General features: G+C 41.9%; 2 protein-coding genes across 4 annotated transcripts; one reads left to right on the top strand and one right to left on the bottom strand.

Annotated features, from left to right (window-relative positions):
* Positions 1-406: 406 nt before the first annotated feature.
* LOC311109299 (zinc finger Y-chromosomal protein-like) lies at positions 407-6409 on the bottom strand. 3 transcript variants are annotated; one of them, XM_084152132.1, is made up of 2 exons: positions 6339-6409; positions 407-4156 (listed from the first exon to the last, which is right to left on the bottom strand). In XM_084152132.1, the coding sequence occupies exon 2, from the start codon at positions 4069-4071 to the stop codon at positions 2650-2652; it is 1422 nt and encodes a 473-aa protein (XP_084008258.1). In that variant the 5' UTR covers positions 4072-4156; positions 6339-6409; the 3' UTR covers positions 407-2649. The 3 variants fall into 3 exon arrangements, with proteins under 3 accessions (XP_084008258.1, XP_084008257.1, XP_084008256.1); XM_084152131.1 differs by lacking the exon at positions 6339-6409 and adding an exon at positions 5338-5425; XM_084152130.1 differs by lacking the exon at positions 6339-6409 and adding an exon at positions 5320-5366.
* On the top strand, positions 6385-26925 carry LOC311133428 (mitochondrial import inner membrane translocase subunit Tim23-like; the record flags this gene model as incomplete). The annotated part of the gene is made up of 5 exons (XM_084166920.1): positions 6385-6408; positions 6624-6633; positions 10906-10995; positions 12852-12959; positions 26397-26925. The coding sequence occupies 5 exons, from the start codon at positions 6385-6387 to the stop codon at positions 26567-26569; spliced, it is 405 nt and encodes a 134-aa protein (XP_084023046.1). The 3' UTR covers positions 26570-26925.
* Positions 26926-27693: the final 768 nt, after the last annotated feature.

Below are 27693 nucleotides of genomic sequence, written 5' to 3'. Positions count from 1 at the left end.
CCTCAGTCAGTAGACAAATAACATTTTAATGAATTGTCTTGAATGTGAATAGAAGCCCTGATAAATAAAATCTGTGCAAAAAACAATTCTAACAATTTAATTCAATTTCTTAAAAAAGGAAGTCAACTGTTCAAAACATTGCAAGTCTTCCATTTCTGTAACAGGTCATGCTGAGTGGTGATTTGAAGTGTTTTGCCTCCATCTAGTGGGGGACTTTATATCACATGGTGAATTACCAACAGTAACTGGACAGTTGTATTTTATTAATAGTCTCACTGAAGTCAAACTTCATCTGAATAGTGGTAAAGCACAATTGAGTTGTCATCACTTTACTGATTTAGCAGTTCCAATATTCTGAAATCCACCATAGGCCTACACATTCTCAAACATATCCAGGACATCATGGACCATTTCTTTCATGAAAGGTTTATTACCAAAACGCAAGACAAAACATGTCAACTGTATTCTAATGGCAAACACAATACAAAAAACATACACCTCTCTATAGGATGTAGGTCCGCTGCATCAAAAAATTAAATAATGACAGCGAAAAAGAAAACAATGAGTTTCAGAATCCAAAAAGCTGAGATTGCTGAAAAACAAAAGAGAGGAGATTGTTTGCCGCTGGAGAAAAAGGCCAGAACCACAAAAAATATATACAAAATAAATAACCAAACTCAACTAAGGTTGAGGGGAACCAGGGGAATCTAGCTCTTCAAAAAACCAAAACATTTACTAACATAAATACAGGGAAAGTACCAAGCTTTTTTCATAATTGTTTAATCTTCAATTATCATTGTGGGTGCTATAGACTGGGTCTGTGCTTGATACATGCCACTTCACACTTTCCCTAGGTGTCATTTTCAAACACCCAAAGAAATAAATAAGAGGTTAGAAGTCACAATTAAATTCCAATTGAAACAGTAAATGGTATTCACAAGGTCAAGTGTTGATCATTGTTCAGAGTACCCTGGTTGTGCTTAAAGCAAATACAAACATTTAACAGGAGACTAGTTAAGCACTTTCAACAGATAATTGAACAGTTTAACTGGAAAATAAAATCCATCTGGCTATGCACGTATACAAGCATTATGGAGATATACAGTAAGTATTTGACAGCACTAATAATATTTCTGTGAATGGTAATAGATTTCAAAAGGTACACCTGAAAAGGTGGAACTTTGGGGACAAATGGGTAAGGTGTTGCCACCTAAAATGTGTTTTCAACAATGGTCATTGTTGTGAATCACATTCACTACCATTTAAATTGCACATTTGTTCCCAATTCATAAATAAGTAGTGCAGTTTCCCCTACAACCTCAATAAACAAATAATTGTACAAAATATTAAATCCCTAATCCCAGGAATATTTGAGGGTATTTGTCAAAATACACTGCACATATTATTAAATATCTCAATTATTCTCACTTTCACAAATGCAATGTTTTACACACAGGAACAGCAGATGTAAAAACGACATATATTGTAAACTATTCTCAAGTTATATTCATCATGCATACATATATATGGAGTCACAATTGTATACATTGTGGAATTGCAGTATATGTTGACAAATATCAAATATAGTATTTTCAAGTTCTAAGGATCTGATTGGACTTCATATTTTGATAAAAATCCTTAAATCAACAATCTGAACGTTCATCTGAACACTGTGTAGTAGAATAAATCTAAATAAAAACTTGTTTGATCACTCAATGCTAGCAGTTTTCAAAAAAAAGATGCAACAAATCAATTATCCCAAATATGTAGAAATAAATATCTTGTTTTTTTCATTTCACCACTGTGTTGTCATTAAGATTATTAAACAAGTGATGTTGAGTAGGGGACGGGAAATAATGCAGTTTTCTGATTGAAGGATTAATATTAGCACATTTACTGGTGATGCCTGGATTCAATCAACCTTCCTTCGTTTTTTTCTCATAAAGTACTTCATTGCTTTGATTGTTGTTTTTTCAGCATCAGAGATTACTTGCATGAACTGAACAGATAAAAAGCTGAGGCTAAACCATAGAAGCTTGATTGAACCAGCGACTGTATGTGGTGTAGTGCAGACATTAGATTAATCCGCTGGAGGTCAAATCCGGATTTAGTTTGACGGCAAGGTTTTCCATTTTGACCCTTTGTCACATCTCACCAAAAAAGATGATATACAGAAAAAGGGGTATACTCGATATCAGAAGCATTTTTTAGCAGTTTTCTGATGATGTGTGTGTGGTAAGGGTGATATCCTGACACGCCTGATATAGTACACAGATGGTACAGTATAGTTCACAGCTGGCGAGACTCTAGCAACACTTTTACCCTAACCATGACCAAAAGGGAATTTGAACAAAATAAATCTAAATATGTTTTGCATGACCAGCAGACGACAACATTGTCAGTGCAATTTAGGGAAAATGTGTGTGCGTGTGGGGGGGGAAATCTCACACTCAAAATGAACCCAAATTCCTAACCCCATCCCAAGATCCAATTTGCTGATACCATACAACCATAAGTCATTACACACTTTATATACTCTGAGTAATGCCAATTCCAGTCCCAAACAAAATCCCCCAAAAACTCCCAACCCCTGAAACCCAGAGTTTTGTCAGCTGTGTGTGGGCAGTCAAGAGCAGACCACGACTGCGCTCACTCAGAGTCTGAATCAAGTGGCTCCATCTCATCTATGCCCTTCTGCTGGCGGGCCTCCTCCTCCTCCTCTGCGTGCTGCCGCTTGTGCCTGGAGTAGCTGGACGAGTGCACAAATGTCTTGCTGCAGGTGGTGCATTCGTAATTCCCCCGTGTGGAGTGAGATCTCTCATGGTGGTGGAGGTTGGACAACCTGGTGAAGGTCTTTTTACAGTAAGAGCAGCTGAACTTGTCTCCTTTGTGCATTTGCTGGTGCCTGACGAGGCTCTGCACTTGGCTGAAGCGCTTGTCACACTGCTCGCATGCATATGGTCCTTCCTCTTCCTCAGAGACTGATGCTTGGCGCTGGCGCTTGGCAGCTCTTGACCGCTTGTTCTTCTTACAGAGGGTGTAAAAGTTGGGTTTGTCCCTCGAGCACAACTTGAGGCGTATTTTCAAGTCTGAGGACTTGGTGAGACTGTCTTTACCCTGGGCATAGTTATTCAGCAGGTCCTTTACATGAGAGACCTGGTGTTTCGAGAGGCCAATGGAGTTCTTGAAGGTCATATCACATTGTGTACATGCGTAGAATTTCTCTCCAGGGAGGTTCTTCCCGATAGGGAACTTCTTCTCAGTAGGGAACTTCTTGTCGCCAGGGATCTTCTTCTCACCAGCCTGCTTCTTCTTTTTCCTGCTGCCAGGTGGGCGGCGGACATAATTTATTTCAGCAGGTATGACACCAGAGGGAATACCCTTCCCTTTTTTGTGGATGAGCCTATGACGCGACAAGCTGGAGCTGTGGTTAAAATCCTTCCCACAGATGTTGCATGGGTAAACTCGCATTCCCCGATGTGTTCTCAGGTGAGTTCCGAGAGCTCTTCTGCTTTTGAATCGCATTGCACACTGCGTGCATTTGTATTTGTTCCCCTCACCTGACCCTATATCGGTTTGCTTGTTTGGGGGTGGGGGTGCCTTTCCCGTATGCAATTGCTGGTGTCTTGAGAGGCTCGAGGAATGACTGTAGCACTTCCCACAGTAGTTGCAGCTGTAGTATCCCCCTGGTGAGATATATTCCCCTTTCTCTGAGCCCGAATCAGAGCCATCTCCAACAGGGACCAGCTGGCTACTCCCTGGCTCAGTGTGGTCATCCTCATCCGAGTCGTCCGTCTTTACTACAACACTCTGTTCTGCTATCTCACAGCCAGGGAACTCCTCTTCATATTGGGCAAAGAAGGGCTCATCTGGCTCTGCCTTCACATGCTCCAGATTTAGGCCAGACCCCTCGTCCGCCTCCTTTTTCACACAGGATATTGTGAACTTGGACCCGACCTCAGCCCACTTGACAACATATTCTATGGGCTGGGTGTCCAGTTCCACCGTGATGAAGTCTGCCCCAAGTGCGTCCTGTTCAGACGAAGTCAAGTCAGTCTCTGAGTCCTCCATTTGAGCAGACCCTAAACGTCAATGTGTGTAACTTTTGGTCTTGTTGTAATCACAGGGTCAATGGTACAATAAGACTCCACCACTCCTAAAAGAGAGAGAAAAAAAGTCACAACTGCTTTTTGTCATCATAACAAATGAACACCACATCCAATAATATTACACATAAAAATGCACCTTTGAAAATCACAGGTAAAAACATTGACATACTTGTACTTTCACTATCGAAACGTGGAGTTTAATTGTGTGCACATTAACCGAGGAAGTGCATTGCATTACGTTGACTGAAGAAAATGAAACAAAAACGACATTGCTTCAGTAGGTGTGGTGCTACGTTAAACGTTTGTATGAGCTTGAGCAAAACACCACAAATTATTAGTAATTAGAAACTGTTAGTAAATACACTACATTTGAGGATGACAGAAAATTACCAGACAAAGCAGCAACAATAAACAGGAACTACAGTAGGGACTGGGATGAGCACAATGCATTATGGGAGGGGATTAAATGGGCTGTAACTAAAAGGCTGCCCTACAACAGAGAGACAGATGTATGTCTTGTGCCTAATACGCTCACAAATCCCAAAATGACATCCAAAAACTACAATGGAAGACGGTAGTTACATCGACCAAAGATATTAGCTAGTACAATGTATGTTTTATTAATTCTCTATGGTTAGCTCAGAAGGCTCTGGCTAAAACGAATTCATTCTGCCCGCCATAAAAATAGCGCTGAGCATAAACCATGGATTTTTTTTCTCGTAATCATGCATTATTCAATTGATTTTCTCAGACAAATCTTTCTTTATCGACCAAGCTGCATAGTACTGATCATAGAATGCATAATACATTAAACAATGTACATGTCTACAGTCACTGATCATGTAAATCATATTGGCGGGTTGACAGGGTCAAATCCTGCATCGATGACACATGCAGCTTGAGGAGAGGGCATAAAACGAGAGCCAACGCTCCAGGGCTGGCTTCATACGATTTTCCACAGCAGATTCTCTGTCATCAGAAGTCTCCTCATTACGATGGACATTTTTTGACAGGAATTACCAACAAACCGTGGTTGAGCACATCACCCGGCATAATATGCTCAATAGATATGGCAAACTGGCTATTTGGCATAAATAACCAAAACGTTATTGTATTGTCGGTGTTGTGATTATAAGGCAGGTTATGTAGCCAAATTTGACGTATGAACAATTAGCTATACCGAATTAAGCGATGGAGTAAGCTTAATGACCTCGAGATGAGTATTTACCGGGCTTTTATCCTTTCAGATTCGTTGTCTTGACCCTCGACGAAATGAGTCGATTTTGCCGCACCTCTGTCAGATCACAACCAGCGTCCTCATGAATGTCAAGCCTTGGCAATGGCTGCGTATCATCACTGATTTTAAATACTGTGGATTGTCTTAACGCGTTGAAGGACAGCGTGTGGCTAGCTGGCTAGCCACATGCATTTAAAATCCATGAGCTATACCGCTCCTGCGCAGCATGCATATCTCGAATTTCATTGGGCAATGCACCAGAGAGGACCAATCATTGGACAGGACATAGCTACCAAGCACAGGGTGTCGTAAAAACTGTAGTAAACCGTTTATTTAAACTGTCGAATTATTTGTCTTCTGTCCATTACGTGGAAAGATCAAATGTAAATGTTAAATGAAAGAGTAATTACATCCACCCTTTCCATTTCTAACCACCTAATACCAGATTAATTGTCGATCCCAACAAAGGACGTCGTTCTTGGCTTTACGGCTTTTTGAGTGATGATGTGTCATGTAGTGGACGTCAACAACAAGTCTGTTACTAGCTAGCTGTCACTCTAACGACATGTAACTATTATTTCTGACTGGGTCAGAGAGAAACTAGTAGTACACGGAATAATGTCAAAGAAGCTAGCTAGCTAAATATTCAGTGCTACTCAGATAGAAGCTAGCTAACTTCAACGTTAAAATAGCCAGAAACAAGACGAGGTAGTGCTAGCTAACAAACAGCCTTGGTTTTAAATGCTCTCCAGAATCGCTGGTTTGTAGGCTAGTCATCAATTGCAAGCTACCTTTACCTCGCTACAGTAGTTGCGCTAATAATTCCTTAAAAGTCAAGTTAAAGTAGCTAGCGAGCTGAGCAAGGAAGGAAGACCGTCTCACACAGATCCGTTTAGAAAACATGGACAATAGTCAGCTGATGCTCATGACCACAACACATAGCTCAGTTTGAATAGCATAATTTGTCCATATCAGGTTGACAAACGACTTACATGGGACGCCGGGGTCCTGCAAGTTCACTGTTTGAATATTCAGGCAATGTTCCACCATCAGGTGGATCCAGTAAGGGTGGTTTCAGCTACAACCACCCATACTGGATCCACCTGTTGATGTTCCTGGTCACCAAGTGGATCCAGTAAAGGTGGTTTTAGCATATTTGGTGGAGCATCGCCAGAATATTCAAACACTGAACTCGCCGGTGCCCCATGTAAATTGTTTGTCAACCTGATATGGACAAATTATGCAATTCAATCTGAATTGTTTTTTTCTCTCCTCAGGCAGTAACTGGTATGTGGATCCAAGATATTTGGATCCAAGATATCTTACACATGTGAGTTCTAGTTAGTATAAAATGATTGACTTTGGTTCACAAGTTGGGAATCTGCCAGATTCATGACCTGGATGTACTTAAGGGATAATGTCCGATAAGCCGTTGTTTGGAGGCTATATTGGCACCGGTGTTGGCCGGATTAACGTGCCAATATATCCTCCAAACACCGGCTTCGAGGGCATTATCACTTTTATACAACGGGGTTACCAACCTATTCAAATAATGATTGACATATTTTAATTCAACGTTAATTTGATTAATTTAGTCATACTATTTCATCCTTCCACATGATATAGTCCCGACACAAATATAGGTTGCTATCCAAGCCGGCTGGTAGTTCGTTCTATTGGTTCGGTTACCAGAGACGCGACCCAGTCGTTCAGTCTTTTTGTTCTGTATCTATGGACGCGACCCAGTCGTTCGTTCTAAATCAGGGGTGTCAAACTCATTTTAGCTCAGGGGCCACATGGAGGAAAATCTATTCCCAAGTGGGCCGGACCGGAAAAATCATGGTATATATAACTTAAAAACAACAACTTCAGATTGTTTTCTTTGTTTTAATACGATCAACATACAACATAAAGCTGGAGCCTGAGGACAGTGTGTCCAAAATAGTACAAGCACAACATCACTATTAATCATAAAACACGTGAAGTTTATTTGAAAATTCTAAAGAAAAAGAACACACAAACACACAATGCCTCAGTGATTAACAGAACTGTTTCACAGATCACAGAACTATATCAGGGTGTCATTTCTCAGGCAGAAATGTAGATAAAAATAATGAAATCCTGTTCCCCAAACAAGTGCAAGAACCACAGAGTCAAGAATAGGTTAAATATACAAATAAAATAAAATCAATTAAAAACAATAGCACATCAACATAAAAACATATAAACATAAAGCTGGAGCCTGAGGACAGTGTCCAAAAGCACAACATCACTATTAATCATAAAACACCTCAAGTTATTTGAAAGTTCTGAGGACAAAGAACACACAAACACACAATGCCTCAGTGATTCACAGAAGTATAGCACAGATCACAGAACTATATCAGGGTGTCATTTCTCAGGCAGAAATGTAGATAAAAATAATGAAATCCTGTTCCCCAAACAAGTGCAAGAACCACAGAGTCAAGAATAGGTTAAATATACAAATCAAATCAAATCAATTAAAAACAATAGCACATCAACATAAACACATATAAACATAAAGCTGGAGCCTGAGGACAGTGTCCAAAAGCACAACATCACTATTAATCATAAAACACCTCAAGTTATTTGAAAGTTCTGAGGACAAAGAACACACAAACACACAATGCCTCAGTGATTCACAGAAGTATATCACAGATCACAGAACTATATCAGGGTGTCATTTCTCAGGCAGAAATGTAGATAAAAATAATGAAATCCTGTTCCCCAAACAAGTGCAAGAACCACAGAGTCAAGAATAGGTTAAATATACAAATAAAATAAAATCAATTAAAAACAATAGCACATCAACATAAAAACATATAAACATAAATCTGAAAGCGTTGCTCAAACTCCCGTAACAGTCCAGTTATTTTATCTTTGAACCGCTTCATGTCTGCCACATGTTGGGTCGCGCACACATTTTTCAGACAGGGGAAGTGAGCTGCATCACCACCGGCAAGTTGCGTCTCCCACAATGACAGACTTGAAAGAACGTATGCTGTCATAATACTGCGTGACAACTTTGTTGCGCCCTTGCAGCTGTTTGTTCAAGTTATTCAGGTGCTCTGTAACATCCACCATAAATGCAAGGTCCGGCATCCATTCTGCGGAATGAAATTCTAACACTGGTTTGCCCTTTTCTTCCATGAACTGTTCAATTTCTTCTCGTAAATCAAAGAAACGCCTCAGCACAGCACCTCGGCTTAACCATCTTACCTCAGTGTGGTATGGCAGGCCATAGATGTGGTCTTTCTCTCTGAGAAGGCTGTCAAACTGACGGTGATTCAGGCTTCTGGATCGGATGAAATTAACAGTTTGGATGACCACCTTCATGACGTTATCCATCTTTAATGACTTGCAACACAAAGCCTCCTGGTGCAAAATACAGTGAAAAGTCAAAAAATCACGTCCTCCATTTGCAGATTGCACTTTCTCTCTGAACTTTGTCACAACGCCTGCTTTTTTCCCGATCATTGAGGGCGCACCATCTGTAGCCAGGCTGACAGCGCGGGACCCGTCCACTCCGACCCTGTCCAGCGCGCCGACGAGTGCGGTAAAAATATCAGCTGCTGTCGTTGTATCTGTCATCGGCACCAACTCCACGAACTCCTCGGTGACGGTCAATGTGTCATCAACTCCGCGGATGAAAAAATGGCCAGTTGTGCAACATCTGTAATGTCCGTGCTTTCATCAATTGCAACCGAAAACGCAATAAATGACTTTACTTTTTGCTTCAACTGGCTGTCCAAATCCACTGAAAGATCGGAAATCCTGTCTGCAACTGTGTTTCTTGTCAGGCTGATATTTGCAAAAGCCTGCCGCTTTTCAGGGCACACAATCTCCGCTGCCTTCATCATGCATGTTTTTACAAATTCACCCTCACTAAATGGTTTTGAAGCCACTGCGATTTCATTAGCAATGGGGTAGCTAGCTTTCACTGCAGCGTCACTGATGTCTCGGCTGTGAGTAAACACAGACTGCTGTTTCTTCAGACCCGCCAACAGTTCATTCACCTTCTCTCATCTCCGCTGTCCTTGAAAGTTGTCATATTTGTCGGCATTAAGACTCACATAGTGGCGACGAAGGTTATATTCTTTCAGCACTGCAACATGCTCTGAACACACCAAACATACAGCTTTCCCATTCAATTCCGTGATTAAATAGGATGACCATTTTTCTTGGTACACTCTGCACTCTGCGTCCACTTTTCTCTTTTTTGACAGAGACATATTGGGGCAATGAGGGTGCCAAAGCACATAATGTTAAAAGTAGAAGCCGTAATAAATATCGCGGGCAAAACAAAGTAGCTCATTGGCTGCATGTGCTTGACCTACTTGCTCTGCCCCGGTATAAACAGTTTGCTTGCTTAACAAAATTGCTATTGCGCCATCCAGTGGACGCAATTGGAACAGCAGTTTATTTTATTGAAAAATTGCAGCGCATTTTTATACTTAAATTATTATTATTAATTTTTTTTTTTTTTAAATCATCTCGCGGGCCGGATTAAACCCGTTTGCGGGCCTGATTCGGCCCGCGGGCCGTACGTTTGACACCCCTGTTCTAAATGTTCCATTGCCATACAGGCTGGCAACGTTCTTATCCCTTGCTTGCTAGCTAGCTAGCCAACTACGGCTAATTTACAGCCACGTCAAAAAGAATAACAACAGTAGCTGCATTTGTTTAAGCTGTTTTCTAATGACATTTATTTGGATACATCCATAACAATGAGCTAATGAGGCGCGATTTCGACTTGGCATAGAAAATGTGCTCTCTCGTCAGGACACTGTTGTTCAGAGGAGCTAGCCAACAACCCAGCTAACACAATCACTTCAAACACTGAAGCTGTAAAGACTGCAAAATATCTATACTTTGTTTCGTTTGACCCTTTTCAATTGACATTTCTTTATATATATCCATTAAAATGATGCCAGCAGATTCATGATTTCGACTGGCTGAGAAACGCTGTCTGCCTGTCTGTCTCCCGACCACTACACGTTCATGACCATCTGACAGCTGGAGATCGAATTTGAATATTTAAACAATGTTACAAATGTCGGAGAGACAGACAGCACGCTGTTGAAAACTAAGTGTTATTCTAAAAGAAATGTGAGAAAATGTCTAGATGCTTTTTATAGTGGAGATCAAATGTATAATTTGCCTGGCTGGGTTGATGAGACAGTGGATTGCGCAGTCAGATGGAACAGAGTAAATAAGCATTTTAATTTCATAGATTTAGCGGGTGGTAATTTGTGGAATAGACACCGGTTGCGATGCGCTTTTAACCAATCAGTATTCAGGATTAGACACCCGTTGTATAAAATACAACAATTACTTCTAATATTCCAACAGGACCCTGGTGATTTCATTTTACCGTCTGGTGCCAACAAAACCAGAGGCCGATTTGAACTTTTTTTCACCATCGGAGGCTGTTGTATTACATGTGACATCTTGTTTTGTCACTTACTCTCGCTCTTGAAGCCTGTATGAAATGTAAAATATAATTGTGTAAAACAAGTTGATTGTTTTGCTTCTCAGGTGCTGCGTTTGGAGCTCTCAACGGGCTCCGCATGGGACTGTCAGAGACCAAAAACATGGCTTTGTCTAAACCAACCAGCTTTTCACAAAGTAATGGTATTTTGGAGGCTGTGATTAAGTTGGATCTCCTTCATAAATTATTTTTGGTTTTGAGACACAAAGCAGATTGAGTTATATTAATCTCAATCCCTTTTTCAGTAGAATTTAATTACTCATTCAGGTATCAACCAGCAGAGGACAGTCTTTACCCATTTGTTCAGTGTGAGTCAAAATATTTCAGTTGGCTAGTTGATAAGTCTCCAATTTGTCATGCCCTCCATTATGATTGGGGTGGTACAATGATTTCAAGGGTTCCATTTGAACTTTCTAAATATATTTAAATGTATCTATATGGGTAATAATGTTTAAGCAGCAGTCAGGATTTTGGCCCAACTCAATCTTTTTATAGGTTGCTTGAGCAATCTGCAATCTTTATTGATTCAGTAATAACTCCAAAAGGATAACCACCTGAAAGGTTAGTCTTGTCTTGCCATTACAGATATGAGGTCATGATTTGGGACTTAAATCTAATCAAAGTATACTTTGCGCCACACAAAAAAGAAAAGCTAAATCATCTGCATACATAATCTGACCACAGGAGGCTGCTGAGGGGAGGACGGCTCATAATACTGTCTGGAACGGCGCAAATGGAATGGCATCAAACACATGGAAACCATATTTTTGATGTATTTGATACCATTCCACTAATTCCTCTCCAGCCATTACCACGAGCCTGTCCTCCCCAATTAAGGTTCCACCAACCTCCTGTGAATCTGACTTGACATGGTATGACATTAATCCATGATTAAGTCATAGTGAGGATCTCACTCTGATCCAAATGTAAACTACTGATAGGATCAGACCACTGCTAGAGAGAGTGGGAGAAGCACTGAATTATACACATTTAAATTAGCTGAAATTGATTCTCACCAAACCTGTTAGCTGAACTTATAATGCTGATATGCAGTACATCATTTTCCCCAATCAGTATCAGTAATAACACATGGTTCCATGGAAACTGGATATAGTAGGCCTATATGGTGTGGTTGTGTTGTAAACCCCTACTACACTGTTGCTTTCACTGAGATTTTGTCACGCTCACCCATTGCCATTGAATGACCCTGTACTCGAACACACCTGTGTTGACATGCCTGATTTCTCAGTGCTGTAACACAGCTGAGGATGTCAAGGGTGCTGTCAAGGCCCAAAAACCTAGCTGTCCCTGCCAAGGGAGGAGGAGGGCAAAGTCTGCCTTGGCCACGGGTACATTGTGTTCACTGTGTAATACTGGCTACAGTTGGAATATTGGTTTGACCAGGGTCATTATTTTTCAGCTGATCACTGTTAGAAGATAGCACTGCACAACATGCCACTGTCTGTCTATCTTACTGTTAGTGAATGTCTAAAGCTGAATCAGATCAATCATGAAGGTACAGCAGCCAAATTACATTATGATCTGACAGGCTGTTCACACTTGGCCTGATGATCTCATCCACTCAAGGATAGCAGTTTTGATAAAGGATTTCCATATAAACTGAAGCAAGTCTTGTCTGGCGATGCAGCAGGCATGTATCAGTTTTTCAAATATGCAGCACTTTTTCTAGAACCCCTAACTGTAAATCAACCCTTGTATCACATTGAAGTTGGGGGAGTCTTTGTGTTTACACTGTAGATGTCTGTGTTTAATGGATATTATATCCTTCCTCACTTGCCCTCTGTTTTAGGATCCTGAATTTGGTGACCCGCCAAGGAGCGACATGGGCGAACACACGTGGGTGAGTGCCCGTCATTCCCCACCGGTGGATTGACGCAGATGTAATTTCAGCAGTGCAACACATTGGTATATTGTTGTTGTTTCTATAGAGACAATGTGACATTAATTCACCTGTATGCTTGTGTGTCCTCAGCTCTGTGGAGTGTGTTTTGGGTGGCCATCGAGAAGACCCAAGGAGCAGAGGATGACATCAACACTGTTGCTGCCGGGACCATGACAGGCATGCTGTACAAGTCCACAGGTTAGTAGAGGATCTGGGATTTTTTTTTTTAACAGTACAATACCTGTCTGGATCAAATTATGATGAAAGCAAAACAGGAAAACTTTTCCTCACCTCATGTCTCCTCACCCACACAAGGAAACAAAAATGGAGCCCAGGTCGTCACTAGGTAGTAGCCCAACACTCACAAATCCTGTCATCCCGTATATGGGTTGAAAATGGCAGATTTTGTCATTGATAAGCGCCTAACTTGGAACGCAAAGGCTGTACAGTAATATGCTATACATGACGTCAGAGCTCAGGTTCTCCACTTAGTGCTGTACGGGTTTTGACTGACAGCCGTTATAAACTTTAGCACCACCATCCCTCCTGCTAATGGGGCTACTTTTGCACATTTGTTGTTGTCTGTGTTCTGAAAGATGAGTCGTTGAGGATTATAATGAATACCTCTTTGATGTCATAAAAGTAAACCACACACCCGTGAGTCCAAATGTGCACTTAACATTTCCATATGTGAAAACTCATGTCAAATCACATTTTCAATCACATTTTATTAATCACATGCTTCGTAAACAACAGGTGTGGACTAACAGTGAAATGCTTACTTACAGGCCCTCCCCAACAATGCAGAGAAAGAAAATGGAGAAATAATAGAAAGTAAAACACTTAATAATAAAAGTAATAATAGATACACAATGAGTAACAATAACGTGGCTATATACACTATATATACAAAAGTATGTGGACACCACCTTCAAATTAGTGGATTCGGCTATTTCAGCAACATCCATTGCTGACAGATGTATAAAATCGAGCACACAGCCATGCAATCTCCATAGACAAAATTGGCAGTAGAATGGCCTCACTGAAGAGCTCAGTGACTTTCAACGTGGCACCGTCATAGGACGCCACCTTTCCAACAAGTCAGTCAAATTTCTGCCCTGCTAGAGCTGCCCCGGTCAACTGTAAGTGCTGTTATTGGGAAGCGGAAATATCTAGGAGCAACAACGGCTCAGCCGCGAAGTGGTAGGCCACACAAGCTCACAGAACGGGACCGCCGAGTGCTGAAGCACGTAGCGTGTAAAAATCGTCTGTCCTCGGCTGCAACACTCACTACCGAGTTCCAAACTGCCTCTGGAAGCAACTTCAGCACAAGAACTGTTCGTCGGGAGCTTCATGAAATGGGTTTCCATGGCTGAGCAGCCGCACAAGCTTAAGATCACCATGCGCAATGCCAAGTGTCGGCTGCAGGGGTGTAAAGCTCGCCGCCATTGGACTCTGGAGCAGTGGAAAACGCGTTCTCTGGAGTGATGAATCACGTTTCACCATCTGGCAGTCCGACGGACTAATCTGGGTTTAGCGGATGCCAGGAGAACGCTACCTGCCCCAATGCATAGTGCCAACTGTAAAGATTGCTGGTGGAGGAGGGTTAATGATCTAGGGCTGTTTTCATGGTTCGAGCTAGGCCCCTTAGTTCCAGTGAAGAGAAATCTTAACACTACAGCATACAATGACATTCTAGACAGTTAGGTGAAGGACCTTTCCTGTTTCAGCATGACAATGCCCCCGTGCACAAAGCGAAGTCCATACAGAAATGGTTTGTCGAGATCGCTGTGGAAGAACTTGACTAGCCTGCACAGAGCCCTGACCTCAACCCTATCAAACACTTTTGGGATGAATTGGAACGCCGACTGCGAGCCAGGCCTAATCGCCCAACATCAGTGCCTGACCTCACTAATGCGCTTGTGGCTGAATGGAAGCCACAAGTCCCCTCAGCAATGTTCCAACATTTAGGAGAAAGCCTTCCCAGAAGAGTGGCAGCTGTTATAGCAGCAAAGGGGGGACCAACTCCATATTAATGCCCATGATTTTGGAATGAGATGTTTGCCGAGCAGTTGTCCACATACTTTTGGTCATGTAGTGTGCCTAGTCGATGTGCAGGGGTATGAGATAATTGAGGTAGATATGTAACTAGGAATAAAGTGACGGATAGTAAACAGTAGCAGCAGCGTATGTGATGAGTCAAAGTTAGTGCAAAAAGGGTCAATGCAGATAGTCTGGGTAGCTATTTGGTTAACTATTTAGTAGTCTAATGGCTTGGGGGTAGAAGCTGTTCAGGGTCCTGTTGGTTCCAGACTTGATGCATCGGTACTGCTTGCCGTGCGGTAGCAGAGAGAACAGTCTAAGACCTTGGAGGCTGTAGTCTTTGACAATTTTTACGGCCTTCCTTTGACACCACCTTGTATATAAGGTCTGGATGGCAGGGAGCTCGGCCCCAGTGATGTACTGGATTACCCTCTATAGCGCCTTGCGATCGGAAACTTTAAGCTCTCGACCCGCTCCACTTCAGCTCTGTCGATGTAAATGGGGGCGTGCTCGGCCCTCCGTTTCCTGTAGTCCATGATCAGCTCCTTTGTCTTGCTGACATTGAGGGAGAGGTTGTTGTCCTGGCACCACACTGCCAGGTCTCTGTCCTCCTTCCTACAGGCTGTATCGTCGCTGATGATGAGGCCTACTACCACCATGTCATCGGTAAACTTAATGTTTGTGTTATTATTTGTTTATTTGTCAGGGACCATGTACAACATGCCATTGCACCAGATTTCACTAGATAGCTATATCACATCAGTAGTCCCTGGGCAGAAAACAATACAATACTACAATATAACACACTATTAAAATCGATCTATCTACAGTATCTATCAATCAAAATATACAACAATAGACAATATAATGCTAATATTACATCCAAGTTTAAATGTCTCTTGGTCCTACAGTATCTGACATCTTAAGAGTCGGAATGTCTTAATGTTCACATGACTAGTTTGCCTTCAGCCACTTTTTCAGGTTTGCCTTGAAGCTAGCAAAGGTACTGCATTATCTGACACTGGTTGGCAGGTTGTTCCATAATCTAGACGCTCTGACTGAAAAAGCTGTCTGGCCAAATTTGGTGTACCTAAACTGAGTTGAGCAGGCTCCTGGTTGAAGCTCTTGTTGTCCTGGCATTGTCCTTGCAATATGTAACAAACTGCTTAAGAGGTGGTGGGGAAAGGTCATGAGTGATCTTAAACAGCAGAGAAGTGTCAGCAAGGCATAAGAACCTGTCAAAGCTCAGTAGGTTGTATTTCTTAATGATATTGCAGTGGTATGGTGTATGGGTTTTTTGTCCAGCACTTTCAGAGTTTGTTTCTAGAGCTTTTGAAGTGGTTTCATTACTGTGGTACTAGCTTGTGACCAGGTTGTGACACAGTACGAGAGATGGGACAAAATCATTGAATGCATGTACAGTTTGTTCTGACATTTTGTTTCTGATTTTTAAAAAATGTACCAGGTTGCGTTTTGCTGTTGCAAATACTTTTTATTTGTTAGAGTAAATAATTAAGTATTTAAAATTACTACGTATTTAAAATGTGATACCACCTCGATCCTGTTGGAGTCATGCACGGCCACACAGTCGTGGGTGAACAGGGAGTACAGGAGGGGACTGTTACCTTAGGGGCCCCCATGTTGAGGGTCAGCGTGGCAGATGTGTTGTAGTCATTGAACGGCATTCTCAGTGCATTCTGAAAGTATTCAGACCCCATTACTTTTTCCACATTTTGTTACAGCCTTTTTCTAAAATTGATTAAATTGTTTTTTTCATCAATCTACACACAATACCCCATAATGATGAAGCAAAAACAGGTTTTTAGAAATTTTTGCTAATGTATATAAAAATAATAATAATATGGAAATCACATTTACATCAGTATTCAGACCCTTTACTCAGTACTTTGTTGAAGCACCTTTGGCAGCGATTACAGCCTCGAGTCTTCTTGGGTATGACGCTACAAGCTTGGCACAACTGTATTTGGGGAGTTTCTCTGCAGATCCTCTCAAGCTCTGTCAGGTTGGATGGGGAGCGTCGCTGCACAGCTATTTTCAGGTCTCTCCAGAGATGTTCAAGTCCGGGCTCTGGCTGGGCCACTCAAGGACATTCAGAGTCTTGTCCCGAAGCCACTCCTGCGTTGTCTTTGCTGTGTGCTTAGTGTCGTTGTCCTGTTGGAAGGTGAACCTTCGCCCCAGTCTGAGGTCCTGAGCGCTGTGGAGCAGGTTTTCATCAAGGATCTCTCTGTACTTTTCATGACTAGTCTCCCAGTCCCTGCCGCTGAAAAACGTCCCCACAGCATGATGCTGCTGCCACCACCATGCTTCACCGTAGGGATGGTGCCAGGTTTCCTCCAGATGTGACGCTTGGCATTCAGGCCAAAGAGTTCAATCTTGGTTTCATCAGACCAGAGGATCTTGTTACTCATGGTCTGAGAGTCCTTTTAGGTGCCTTTTGGCAAACTCCAAGCGGGCTGTCATGTGCCTTTTACTGAGGAGTGGCTTCCGTCTGGCCACTACCATAAAGGCCTGATTGGTGGAGTGCTGCAGAGATGGTTGTCCTTCTGGAAGGTTCTCCCATCTCCACAGAGGAGCTCTGTCAGAGTGACCATTGGGTTCTTGATCACCTCCCTGACCAAGGCCCTTCTCCCCCGATTGCTCAGTTTGTCCAGGCGACCAGCTCTAGGAAGAGTCTTGGTGGTTCCAAACTTGGTCACTGTGTTCTTGGGGACCTTCAATGCTGCAGAAATGTTTTGGTACCCTTCCCCAGTTCTGTTCCTCGACACAATCCTGTCTCGGAGCTCTACGGACAATTCCTTCAACCTCATGGCTTGGTTTTTGCTCTGACATACACTGTCAACTGTGGGACCTTATGTGTGCCTTTCTAAATCATGTCCAATCAATTGAATTTACCACAGGTGGATTCCAATCAAGTTGTAGAAACATCTCAAGGATGATCAATGGAACCAGCATGCACCGGAGCCCAATTTCAAGTCTTATAGCAAAGGGTCTGAATACTTATGTAAATAACATATTTTTATTTTATTTTTATAAAGTTTGGGAAAAAATTAACCTGTTTTCGCTTTCATTATGGGGTATTGTGTGTAGATGTATTTTTTAATCAATTTTAGAATAATGCTGTAACGTAACAAAATATGGAAAAAGGGAAGATGTCTGAATACATTCCGAATACACTGTAAGTGTTCCTTTTGTCCACGTGAGAAAGGGCAGTGTGGTGTACAATAGATTGCGCCATCTGTTGGGGCGGTATGCGAAGTGGAGTGGGTCCAGGGTTTCTGGGATGATGGTGTTGATGTGACCAGCCATTTGAGTGCTATGGGGCGAAAGTCATTTAGACAGGTTACCTTAGTTCTTGGGCACAGGGACTATGGTGGTCTGCTTGAAACATGTAGATGTTACAGACTGGGTCAGGGAGAGGTTGAAAATGTCAGTGAAGACACTTGCCTTAAAGGTCCTACTCACATTGGCTATGGAGAGTGTGATCACACAGTCACCTGGAACAGCTGGTACTTTCACGCATGGTTCAGTGTTGCTTGCCTCAAAGCGAGCATAGAAGGCATTTAGCTAGTTCGGTAGGCTCGCGTCACTGGGCAGCTCGCGGCTGGTTTTCCATTTGTAATCTGTGATAGTTTGCAAGCCCTGCCACATCCGACGCGCGTCAGAGCCGGTGTAGTAGGATTCCATCTTAGTCCTGTATTGTCGCTTTGCCTGTTTGATGGTTCATCAGAGGGCATAGCGGGATTTCTTAGAAGCAGCTGGGTTAGTGTCCCGCTCCTTGAAAGCGGCAGCACTAGCCTTTAGCTCAGTGTGGATGTTGCCTGTAATCCATGGCTTCTGGTTGGGATATATATGAAGTCGTCCCCACAATGACCGTACATCAATGCACTTACTAATGAAGCCGGTGACTGATGTGGTAAACTCCTCAATGCCATCGTATGAGTCCCAAGTGAAATTCTTATGTTTCTAGCAGTATCAACGTTTATGATCGCTATGTTTGATCCACAGTTACAAGGATGACATGTATTATACCCTGGGTTGTCCTGAACAGAATGAGGCTATGTTTGTCGTATTATGAAGAGAAATTTGCTGCGAAACACGCTCTTGAATGTTTTATCTGAAGTGCCTTTTGAAAGCCTAACGCCTTGATCACACCAACAGCATCATTGTGCAAAATAGTACGCAGCATCATCTGGATATGTGTGAAACAAAAGTTCAACATTTACCTTCTGCTACTATTTCTGTCAAGCCGTCTACGCATACAGTTTGACGCATACGTTCGATAAATCCAACGTATGCTCCACACATAACGCACTGCAACTGCCTCTGCAACACAATGCTGCAAGGCAAACGCAGCGTTCCATTGCAAATGAATGTACTTCTGGTGTACCAAAATGCAATGACGCTGTCGGAGTGATCGAGGCGTAAAAATGTAAGATCGTATTTTATAACTAGCCATGTTGGCAATAGAATAAGCTTTAAAATGATGCCCACCTGACCCAGATTGTGATTAAAATGACACCAGTTAGACTCAAACCCTTGTAATAGTTTTTTCTTATCTTGCACCTACTCTAAAATGTCAATGAATATTCTTATTATGTTACTGAATGTATCCAGAGTATTTTCAGTTATTGACAAATGCTGTGAAAAGTACAGAAATGTAAAATGCACAAAAATCAACAGTGAAATGTTTGGATTCAGTCTTTTGTCAGGTAAACTGTGTCCTCACCTTTTGGTGTTATCTCCAGGGTTCTTATTAAATTAGATACTATGGTCATGCATATGTTTTTTGTATTTCTGTTCGGAACATTTCAATTTGGCCCTATCCATATAGGACCAATTTGTACGAGTGTAAAGGGGTTAACATAGCCACAAAGTCATAATTATGGCTAAACCCCACCCACTTCTAAAATGTATCTAATTAAAATTTGATTTTAAACCTAACCTTAACCACACTGTTAAACTTATGCCTAACCTTAATTTAAGACCAAAGAGCAAATGTTTGACTTTGTGGATGTGTTATCTAGTTGAATTCCAGAGCCCTGGCACACATTTCACATTCCTTTTGCATTTCAGGTCAATTGTGAAGAAAAAAATCCCTGTTCTCATACAGTAGAACCAGTGACTCACTGTTTTCACTGATGTGAAGGAAGCATTGGAAATATGCAGAGGTTAGGCCTTCGTAAAAGAAAAAAAAACGTAACGTGCTGGTATTGAACATAATAGTCAGACAACCGTGTTAGGGTTTTGAGTAATACTGTATAGATCTATACAAGGATGAAAGGTTGAGGATCAGGAAGTGATCTGTTAATGATTGACAGACCTGCTGCTTATTGGCTTTGTACGACTCAAAATAAAAGCACGAGCAGATGCATGGCACTAGAGTACATGGAAATACATTGTCAGCTGCAGTAAAAGTGACCTCTGGCACTGGTGATTAGACATAAACACTTCTACATTTTTCCCCTAGCGTGCTCTATTTATTGGAATCTAAAAGAAAATACCCATCTAGGACTTTCTGGTGTGGTTGACCAAGACAACCTGATGCTTTATCTCAAAGGTTAACATGGTTAAAGAGGTTTTTACCAGCTTCCCATTTTTCTTCATTAGATTCCACTTAAAATTCCACCGCTCGTGATTGAGAGAGGTCGTTGCAGACACCACTTTCTGGTTAGACTGGTTCAGTGAGTCTGGAGGGACACTAGGCCTTAATTATCAGCTGTTGTTAAATGGACAGTATCTACACAGGGCACCTCTCTGCTGCAAACATACATTTCCGAGCATGCACTGCTCCAGATTCAATAAGGGGACTACACTCCTATATCACTGGGAGGGGAGGGGGGGGGGGGGGTACGATATCAGCCAAGGGGGTTAAAGACACTCTACTAAATACACAGTAATGGGATCCACAACGGGATTCAGCTATAAAGATTGTGGTAAGGTGGCCGTTCATACAGTGCAAGTATTCAGACCCCTTCCATTACAGCCTTATTCTAAAATGTATTCAATTATTTTTTTCCTCATCAATCTACACACAATACCCCATAATGACAAAGCAAAAACAGGTTTTAATAAATGTTTGCAAAAACAGACATACATTATTTACATAAGTATTCAGACCCTTTGCTATGAGACTCGAAAATTGAGCTCAGGTGCATGCTGGTTCCATTGATCATCCTTGAGATGTTTCTACAACTTGATTGGAGTCCACCTGTGGTCAATTCAATTGATTGTACATGATTTAGAAAGGCACACACCTGTCTATATAAGGTCCCACAGTTGACAGTGCATGTCAGCGCAAACACCAAGCCATGAGGTCAAATGAATTGTCCGTAGAGCTCCGAGACAGGATTGTGTCGAGGCACAGATCTGGGGAAGGGTACCAAAACATTTCTGCAGCATTGAAGGTCACCAAGAACACATTGGCCTCCATCATTCTTAAATGGAAGAAGTGTGGAACCACCAAGACTCTTCCTAGAGCTGGCCAAACTGAGCAATCAGGGGAGAAGGGCCTTGATCAGGGAGGTGACCAAGAACCCAATGGTCACTCTGACAGAGCTCTAGAGTTTCTCTGTGGAGATGGGAGAACGTTCCAGAAGGACAACCATCTCTGCAGCACTCCACCAATCAGGCCATTATGGTAGAGTGGCCAGACAGAAGCCACTCCTCAGTAAAAGGCACCGGAGTGCCAAGTCTAGGTCCAAAAGACTTCTCAACAGCTTCTACCCCCAAGCCATAAGACTCCTGAACAGCTAATCATGGCTACCCGGACTATTTGCACTGCCCCCCCACCCCATCCTTTTTACGCTGCTGCTACTCTGTTAAGTATTTATGCATAGTCACTTTAACTCTACCCACATGTACATATTACCTCAACTAGCCGGCGCCCCCGCACATTGACTATGCAACGGTACCCCCCTGTATATATAGCCTCCCTACTGTCACTTTATTCTATTGTATATATAGCCTCCCTACTGTCACTTTATTTTTTACTTCTGCTCTTTTTTTTCTCAACACTTTTTTGTTGTTGTTTTATTCTTACTTTTTTTGTTTAAAATAAATGCACTGTTGGTTAAGGGCTGTAAGTAAGCATTTCACTGTAATGTCTGCACCTGTTGTATTCGGCGCATGTGACCAATAAAATTTGATTTGATTTGATTTGATTTGCAACACAATGCTGCAAGGCAAACGCAACATTCCATTGCAAATGAATGTACTTCTGGTGTACCAAAATGCAATGACGCTGTCGGAGTGATCGAGGCGTAAAAATGTAAGATCGTATTTTATAACTAGCCATGTTGGCAATAGAATAAGCTTTAAAATGATGCCCACCTGACCCAGATTGTGATTAAAATGACACCAGTTAGACTCAAACCCTTGTAATAGTTTTTTCTTATCTTGCACCTACTCTAAAATGTCAATGAATATTCTTATTATGTTACTGAATGTATCCAGAGTATTTTCAGTTATTGACAAATGCTGTGAAAAGTACAGAAATGTAAAATGCACAAAAATCAACAGTGAAATGTTTGGATTCAGTCTTTTGTCAGGTAAACTGTGTCCTCACCTTTTGGTGTTATCTCCAGGGTTCTTATTAAATTAGATACTATGGTCATGCATATGTTTTTTATATTTCTGTTCGGAACATTTCAATTTGGCCCTATCCATATAGGACCAATTTGTACGAGTGTAAAGGGGTTAACATAGCCATAGTCATAATTATGGCTAAACCCCACCCACTTCTAAAATGTATCTAATTAAAATTTGATTTCAAACCTAACCTTAACCACACTGTTAAACTTATGCCTAACCTTAATTTAAGACCAAAGAGCAAATGTTTGACTTTGTGGATGTGTTATCTAGTTGAATTCCAGAGCCCTGGCACACATTTCACATTCCTTTTGCATTTCAGGTCAATTGTGAAGAAAAAAAATCCCTGTTCTCATACAGTAGAACCAGTTACTCACTGTTTTCACTGATGTGAAGGAAGCATTGGAAATATGCAGAGGTTAGGCCTTCGTAAAAGAAAAAAAAACGTAACGTGCTGGTATTGAACATAATAGTCAGACAACCGTGTTAGGGTTTTGAGTAATACTGTATAGATCTATACAAGGATGAAAGGTTGAGGATCAGGAAGTGATCTGTTAATGATTGACAGACCTGCTGCTTATTGGCTTTGTACGACTCAAAATAAAAGCACGAGCAGATGCATGGCACTAGAGTACATGGAAATACATTGTCAGCTGCAGTAAAAGTGACCTCTGGCACTGGTGATTAGACATAAACACTTCTATATTTTTCCCCTAGCATGCTCTATTTATTGGAAGCTAAAAGAAAATACCCATCTAGGACTTTCTGGTGTGGTTGACCAAGACAACCTGATGCTTTATCTCAAAGGTTAACATGGTTAAAGAGGTTTTTACCAGCTTCCCATTTTTCTTCATTAGATTCCACTTAAAATTCCACCGCTCGTGATTGAGAGAGGTCGTTGCAGACACCACTTTCTGGTTAGACTGGTTCAGTGAGTCTGGAGGGACACTAGGCCTTAATTATCAGCTGTTGTTACATGGACAGTATCTACACAGGGCACCTCTCTGCTGCAAACATACATTTCCGAGCATGCACTGCTCCAGATTCAATAAGGGGACTACACTCCTATATCACTGGGAGGGGAGGGGGGGGTACGATATCAGTCAAGGGGGTTAAAGACACTCTACTAAATACACAGTAATGGGATCTACAACGGGATTCAGCTATAAAGATTGTGGTAAGGTGGCCGTTCATACAGTGCAAGTATTCAGACCCCTTCCATTACAGCCTTATTTTAAAATGTATTCAATTATTTTTTTCCTCATCAATCTACACACAATACCCCATAATGACAAAGCAAAAACAGGTTTTAATAAATGTTTGCAAAAACAGACATACATTATTTACATAAGTATTCAGACCCTTTGCTATGAGACTCGAAAAATTGAGCTCAGGTGCATGCTGGTTCCATTGATCATCCTTGAGATGTTTCTACAACTTGATTGGAGTCCACCTGTGGTCAATTCAATTGATTGTACATGATTTGGAAAGGCACACACCTGTCTATATAAGGTCCCACAGTTGACAGTGCATGTCAGAGCAAACACCAAGCCATGAGGTCAAAGGAATTGTCCGTAGAGCTCCGAGACAGGATTGTGTCGAGGCACAGATCTGGGGAAGGGTACCAAAACATTTCTGCATCATTGAAGGTCACCAATAACACATTGGCCTCCATCATTCTTAAATGGAAGAAGTGTGGAACCACCAAGACTCTTCCTAGAGCTGGCCAAACTGAGCAATCAGGGGAGAAGGGCCTTGATCAGGGAGGTGACCAAGAACCCAATGGTCACTCTGACAGAGCTCTAGAGTTTCTCTGTGGAGATGGGAGAACGTTCCAGAAGGACAACCATCTCTGCAGCACTCCACCAATCAGGCCATTATGGTAGAGTGGCCAGACAGAAGCCACTCCTCAGTAAAAGGCACATGACAGCCCCCTTGGAGTTTGCCAAAAGGCACCTAAAGGACTCTCAGACCATGAGAAACAAGATTCTCTGGTCTGATGAAACCAAGATTGAACTCTTTGGCTTGAATGCCAAACGTCACGTCTGGAGGAAACCTGGCACCATCCCTACGGTGAAGCATGGTGGTGGCAGAATCATGCTGTGGGGATGTTTTTCAGCGGCAGGAACTGGGAGACTAGTCAGGATCAAGGGAAAGATGAACGGAGCAAAGTACAGAGAGATCCTTGATGAAAACCTGCTCCAGAGCGCTCAGGACCTCAGACTGGGGGCAAAGGTTCACCTTCCAACAGGACAACGACCCTAAGCACACAGCCAAGACAACACAGGAGTGGTTTCGCGACAAGTCTCTGAATGTCCTTGAGTGGCCCAGCCAGAGCCCGGACTTGAACCTAATCGGAAATCTCTGGAGAGACCTGAAAATAGCTGTGCAGCGACGTTCCCCATCCAACCTCACAGAGATTGAGAGGATCTGCAGAGAAGAATGGGAGAAACTCCCCAAATACAGGTGTGCCAAGCTTGTAGCATCATACCCAAGAAGACTCAACGCTGTAATCGCTGCCAAAGGTGCTTCAACAAAGTACTGAGTAGAGTCTGAATACTTATGTAAATATCATATTTCAGTTTTTTATAAATTTGCAAAAATGTCTATAAACCTGGTTTTGCTTTGTCATTATGGGGTATTGTGTGTAGATTGATGAGGAGAAAAACAATTTAATACATTTTAGAATAAAGCTGTAACGTAACAAAATGTGGGAAAAGTCTGCAAAGGTTGTGTAACATGAACACTGCTTCCCTGGCTGAGTTGACCCTGTGGATTTTATTTGCCAGACGACTTCTATTTCTGGTCTGAGCCTCCTCTCTTTAAAATCTTTCCCTTTCTACCTTTTTTATGGCCAGTAACATAAACCAGAAAATCTAGTTATTCTGCTTAACTTTTGCAAGGGTCATTCACTCTTGTTTATACTCTCTCCGTCTGTGTTAATGCCTTGCTGTAAGAAATGTAGTGGTTTGATCACAGTGTCATTGGAAAGGTGTTGCTGAGTCAAATGTCAAACTAAGGCCATGTTCAGAATATCTTGCCCACTGAGGTGTTAAATGCCTGTGATTGCACTCGTGCAATGTGTACAGTGGAACTGAATCAAATGAAGAAGCAGTCGTTCAATCCACTGTGTTTTGACAATGACAGCATGTTTTGCATTGTCCTTGCACTGACATCCGTGCTCTGCTCCCATGGGTGTGGGCTGCACTTGTATGGACCCTACAGGGTTGGGTAAGTGGGGTGTTTGTATTTCAAGCTGTCTCTCTCTCTCCCTGCCATGGTGACATAGCACCCGTACTGCCTCATACACACTTATCTTGGGGTTGCTAGTAGTGGGTGTGGGCCTGTGACTGCAGTATGATAACTTTATCAGTCTTATCCCCTGCTGCTGTATGGGGCCAGGGACAGCCAACCATGCTGCTACTCCCCTCTCACGCTCTGAAGACTGTTGGATCTGTGTTTGCAATGGCTTCTCATTGAGATGTTTGGCTGTTCAAACCAGATTCCTGCACTAAGCTGATCCTGTGTACTTTCCTATGTATCTGTGTGAAATCATGTTTAGTGCTGATGAGCACCCCATCATGATAAAAGGTTCCATTAATTAACCAAGACACCTCTCACTACTGTTGTTAGCTGTATGTACTTTCCAGTTTCCAGAGGTGTGTGCAAATTCCAACAAACAAACTGGCCTTTTACTATGCCTTTGTCAAAAGTCCGTGTTGAATGTAGACTGTGGAAATATACCTAATGTTTGTGTTCTATTGTGACTGTCTGTTTTCCTCCTGGTGGTGTGAGTGGGATGGTCAGCTGGCAGGTGTCAGATGTCTCTGTGGTACCAGAATTCCCCTGACTGACTGCTGCCATCTCTATTTGGTCACTGTTTATAAGTCAGTGTATGATATTGTTGGTTTGATATAAGTGTAGGCTGGTTAGATCTGACTTGTGTGATTGTGATATGACATATACACTGTGTGTGTTCTTTAGGTGATGTACGTGGGGCAGAGCGAGGGGGCCTGGCGGACAGGTCTCTATGCTCTGTACAACAACTGGGACCATCTGAAGGGAAACCTTCCCACCTGCTACTGAGCCCTGCACTGCAGGAACACTGGAGGATGAACCAGTCAACATTTCCCAAATTGATCCTTATTCCTTTGTAGACATACCCCTTGACTTATTCCACATTTTGTTGTTACAGCCTGAATTCAAACTGTATTAAATAATGTTTTTTTTCTGACCCATCTACACACAACAGAGTATGGACAGTGGTACTCAGTAATGTGTGGTATTGGATTTGCCCAAACATAACACTATATTCAGGACAAAAAGTGAATTGCTTTGCCACATTCTTTGCAGTATTTCTTTAGGGCCTTGTTGCAAACAGGATGCATGTTTTGGAAATATTTGTATTCTGTACAGGCTTCCTTTTCACTCTGTCAATTAGGTAACTACAACTTCAATTATTGTGGAGTAACTACAATGTTGTTGATCCATTAAACTAACTGTTTTAAAGTCACCATTGGCCTCATGGTGAAATCCCTGAGTGGTTTCCTTCCTCTCCGGCAACTGAGTTAAGGACGCCTGTATCTTTGTATTGACTGGGTGTATTGATACACCATCCTAAGTGTAATTAATAACTTCACCATGCTCAAAGGGATATTCAATGTCTTATTTTTTTTACCCATCTACCAATAGGTGCCCTTTGAGGCATTGTAAAACCTCCCTGGTCTTTGTGGTTGAATCAGTGTTTGAAATTCACTGCTCAACTGAGGGACCTTACATATAATTGTATGTGTGGGGTACAGAGATGGTCGTCATTCAAAAATCATGTTTAACACTGTTGCACACAGTGAGTCCATGCAATTTATTAGGTGGCTTAAGCACATTTTTACCCCTGAACTTATTTAGGCTTGCCATAAAAGGGGTTGAATACTTAGACTCAATACATTTCAGCTTTTACATTTCTCAAAATTGAGAAAATATTCAATTTTGACATTATGGGATATTGTGTGTAGGCCAGTGACAATATCAATTTAATCCATTTTAAATTCAGGCTGTAACAGAATGTGGAAAAAGTCAAGGGGTGTGAATACTTTCTGAAGGCACTGTATTCTCCCATTCCATAGTAACTTGCTCACTCATCCTATACCTGAGTTAGGCCCCTAGTATTGCACTAAAGGGAGAACAGGTGACCAGAGGTCTGGAAAATGTGAAGTGTTAGTCCTAATTTATGCTGTAACGCACATCAACGCTGCACATTCTGATGTATCATAATTTGCTGCTG

The sequence above is a fragment of the Coregonus lavaretus genome (genome assembly GCF_964263955.1).
Source record: "Coregonus lavaretus genome assembly, chromosome: 1".
Lineage (NCBI taxonomy): Eukaryota > Metazoa > Chordata > Actinopteri > Salmoniformes > Salmonidae > Coregonus > Coregonus lavaretus.
The sequence above is the reverse complement of the archived record's forward strand: the minus strand, read 5'-3'. Positions and strand labels throughout refer to the sequence as shown.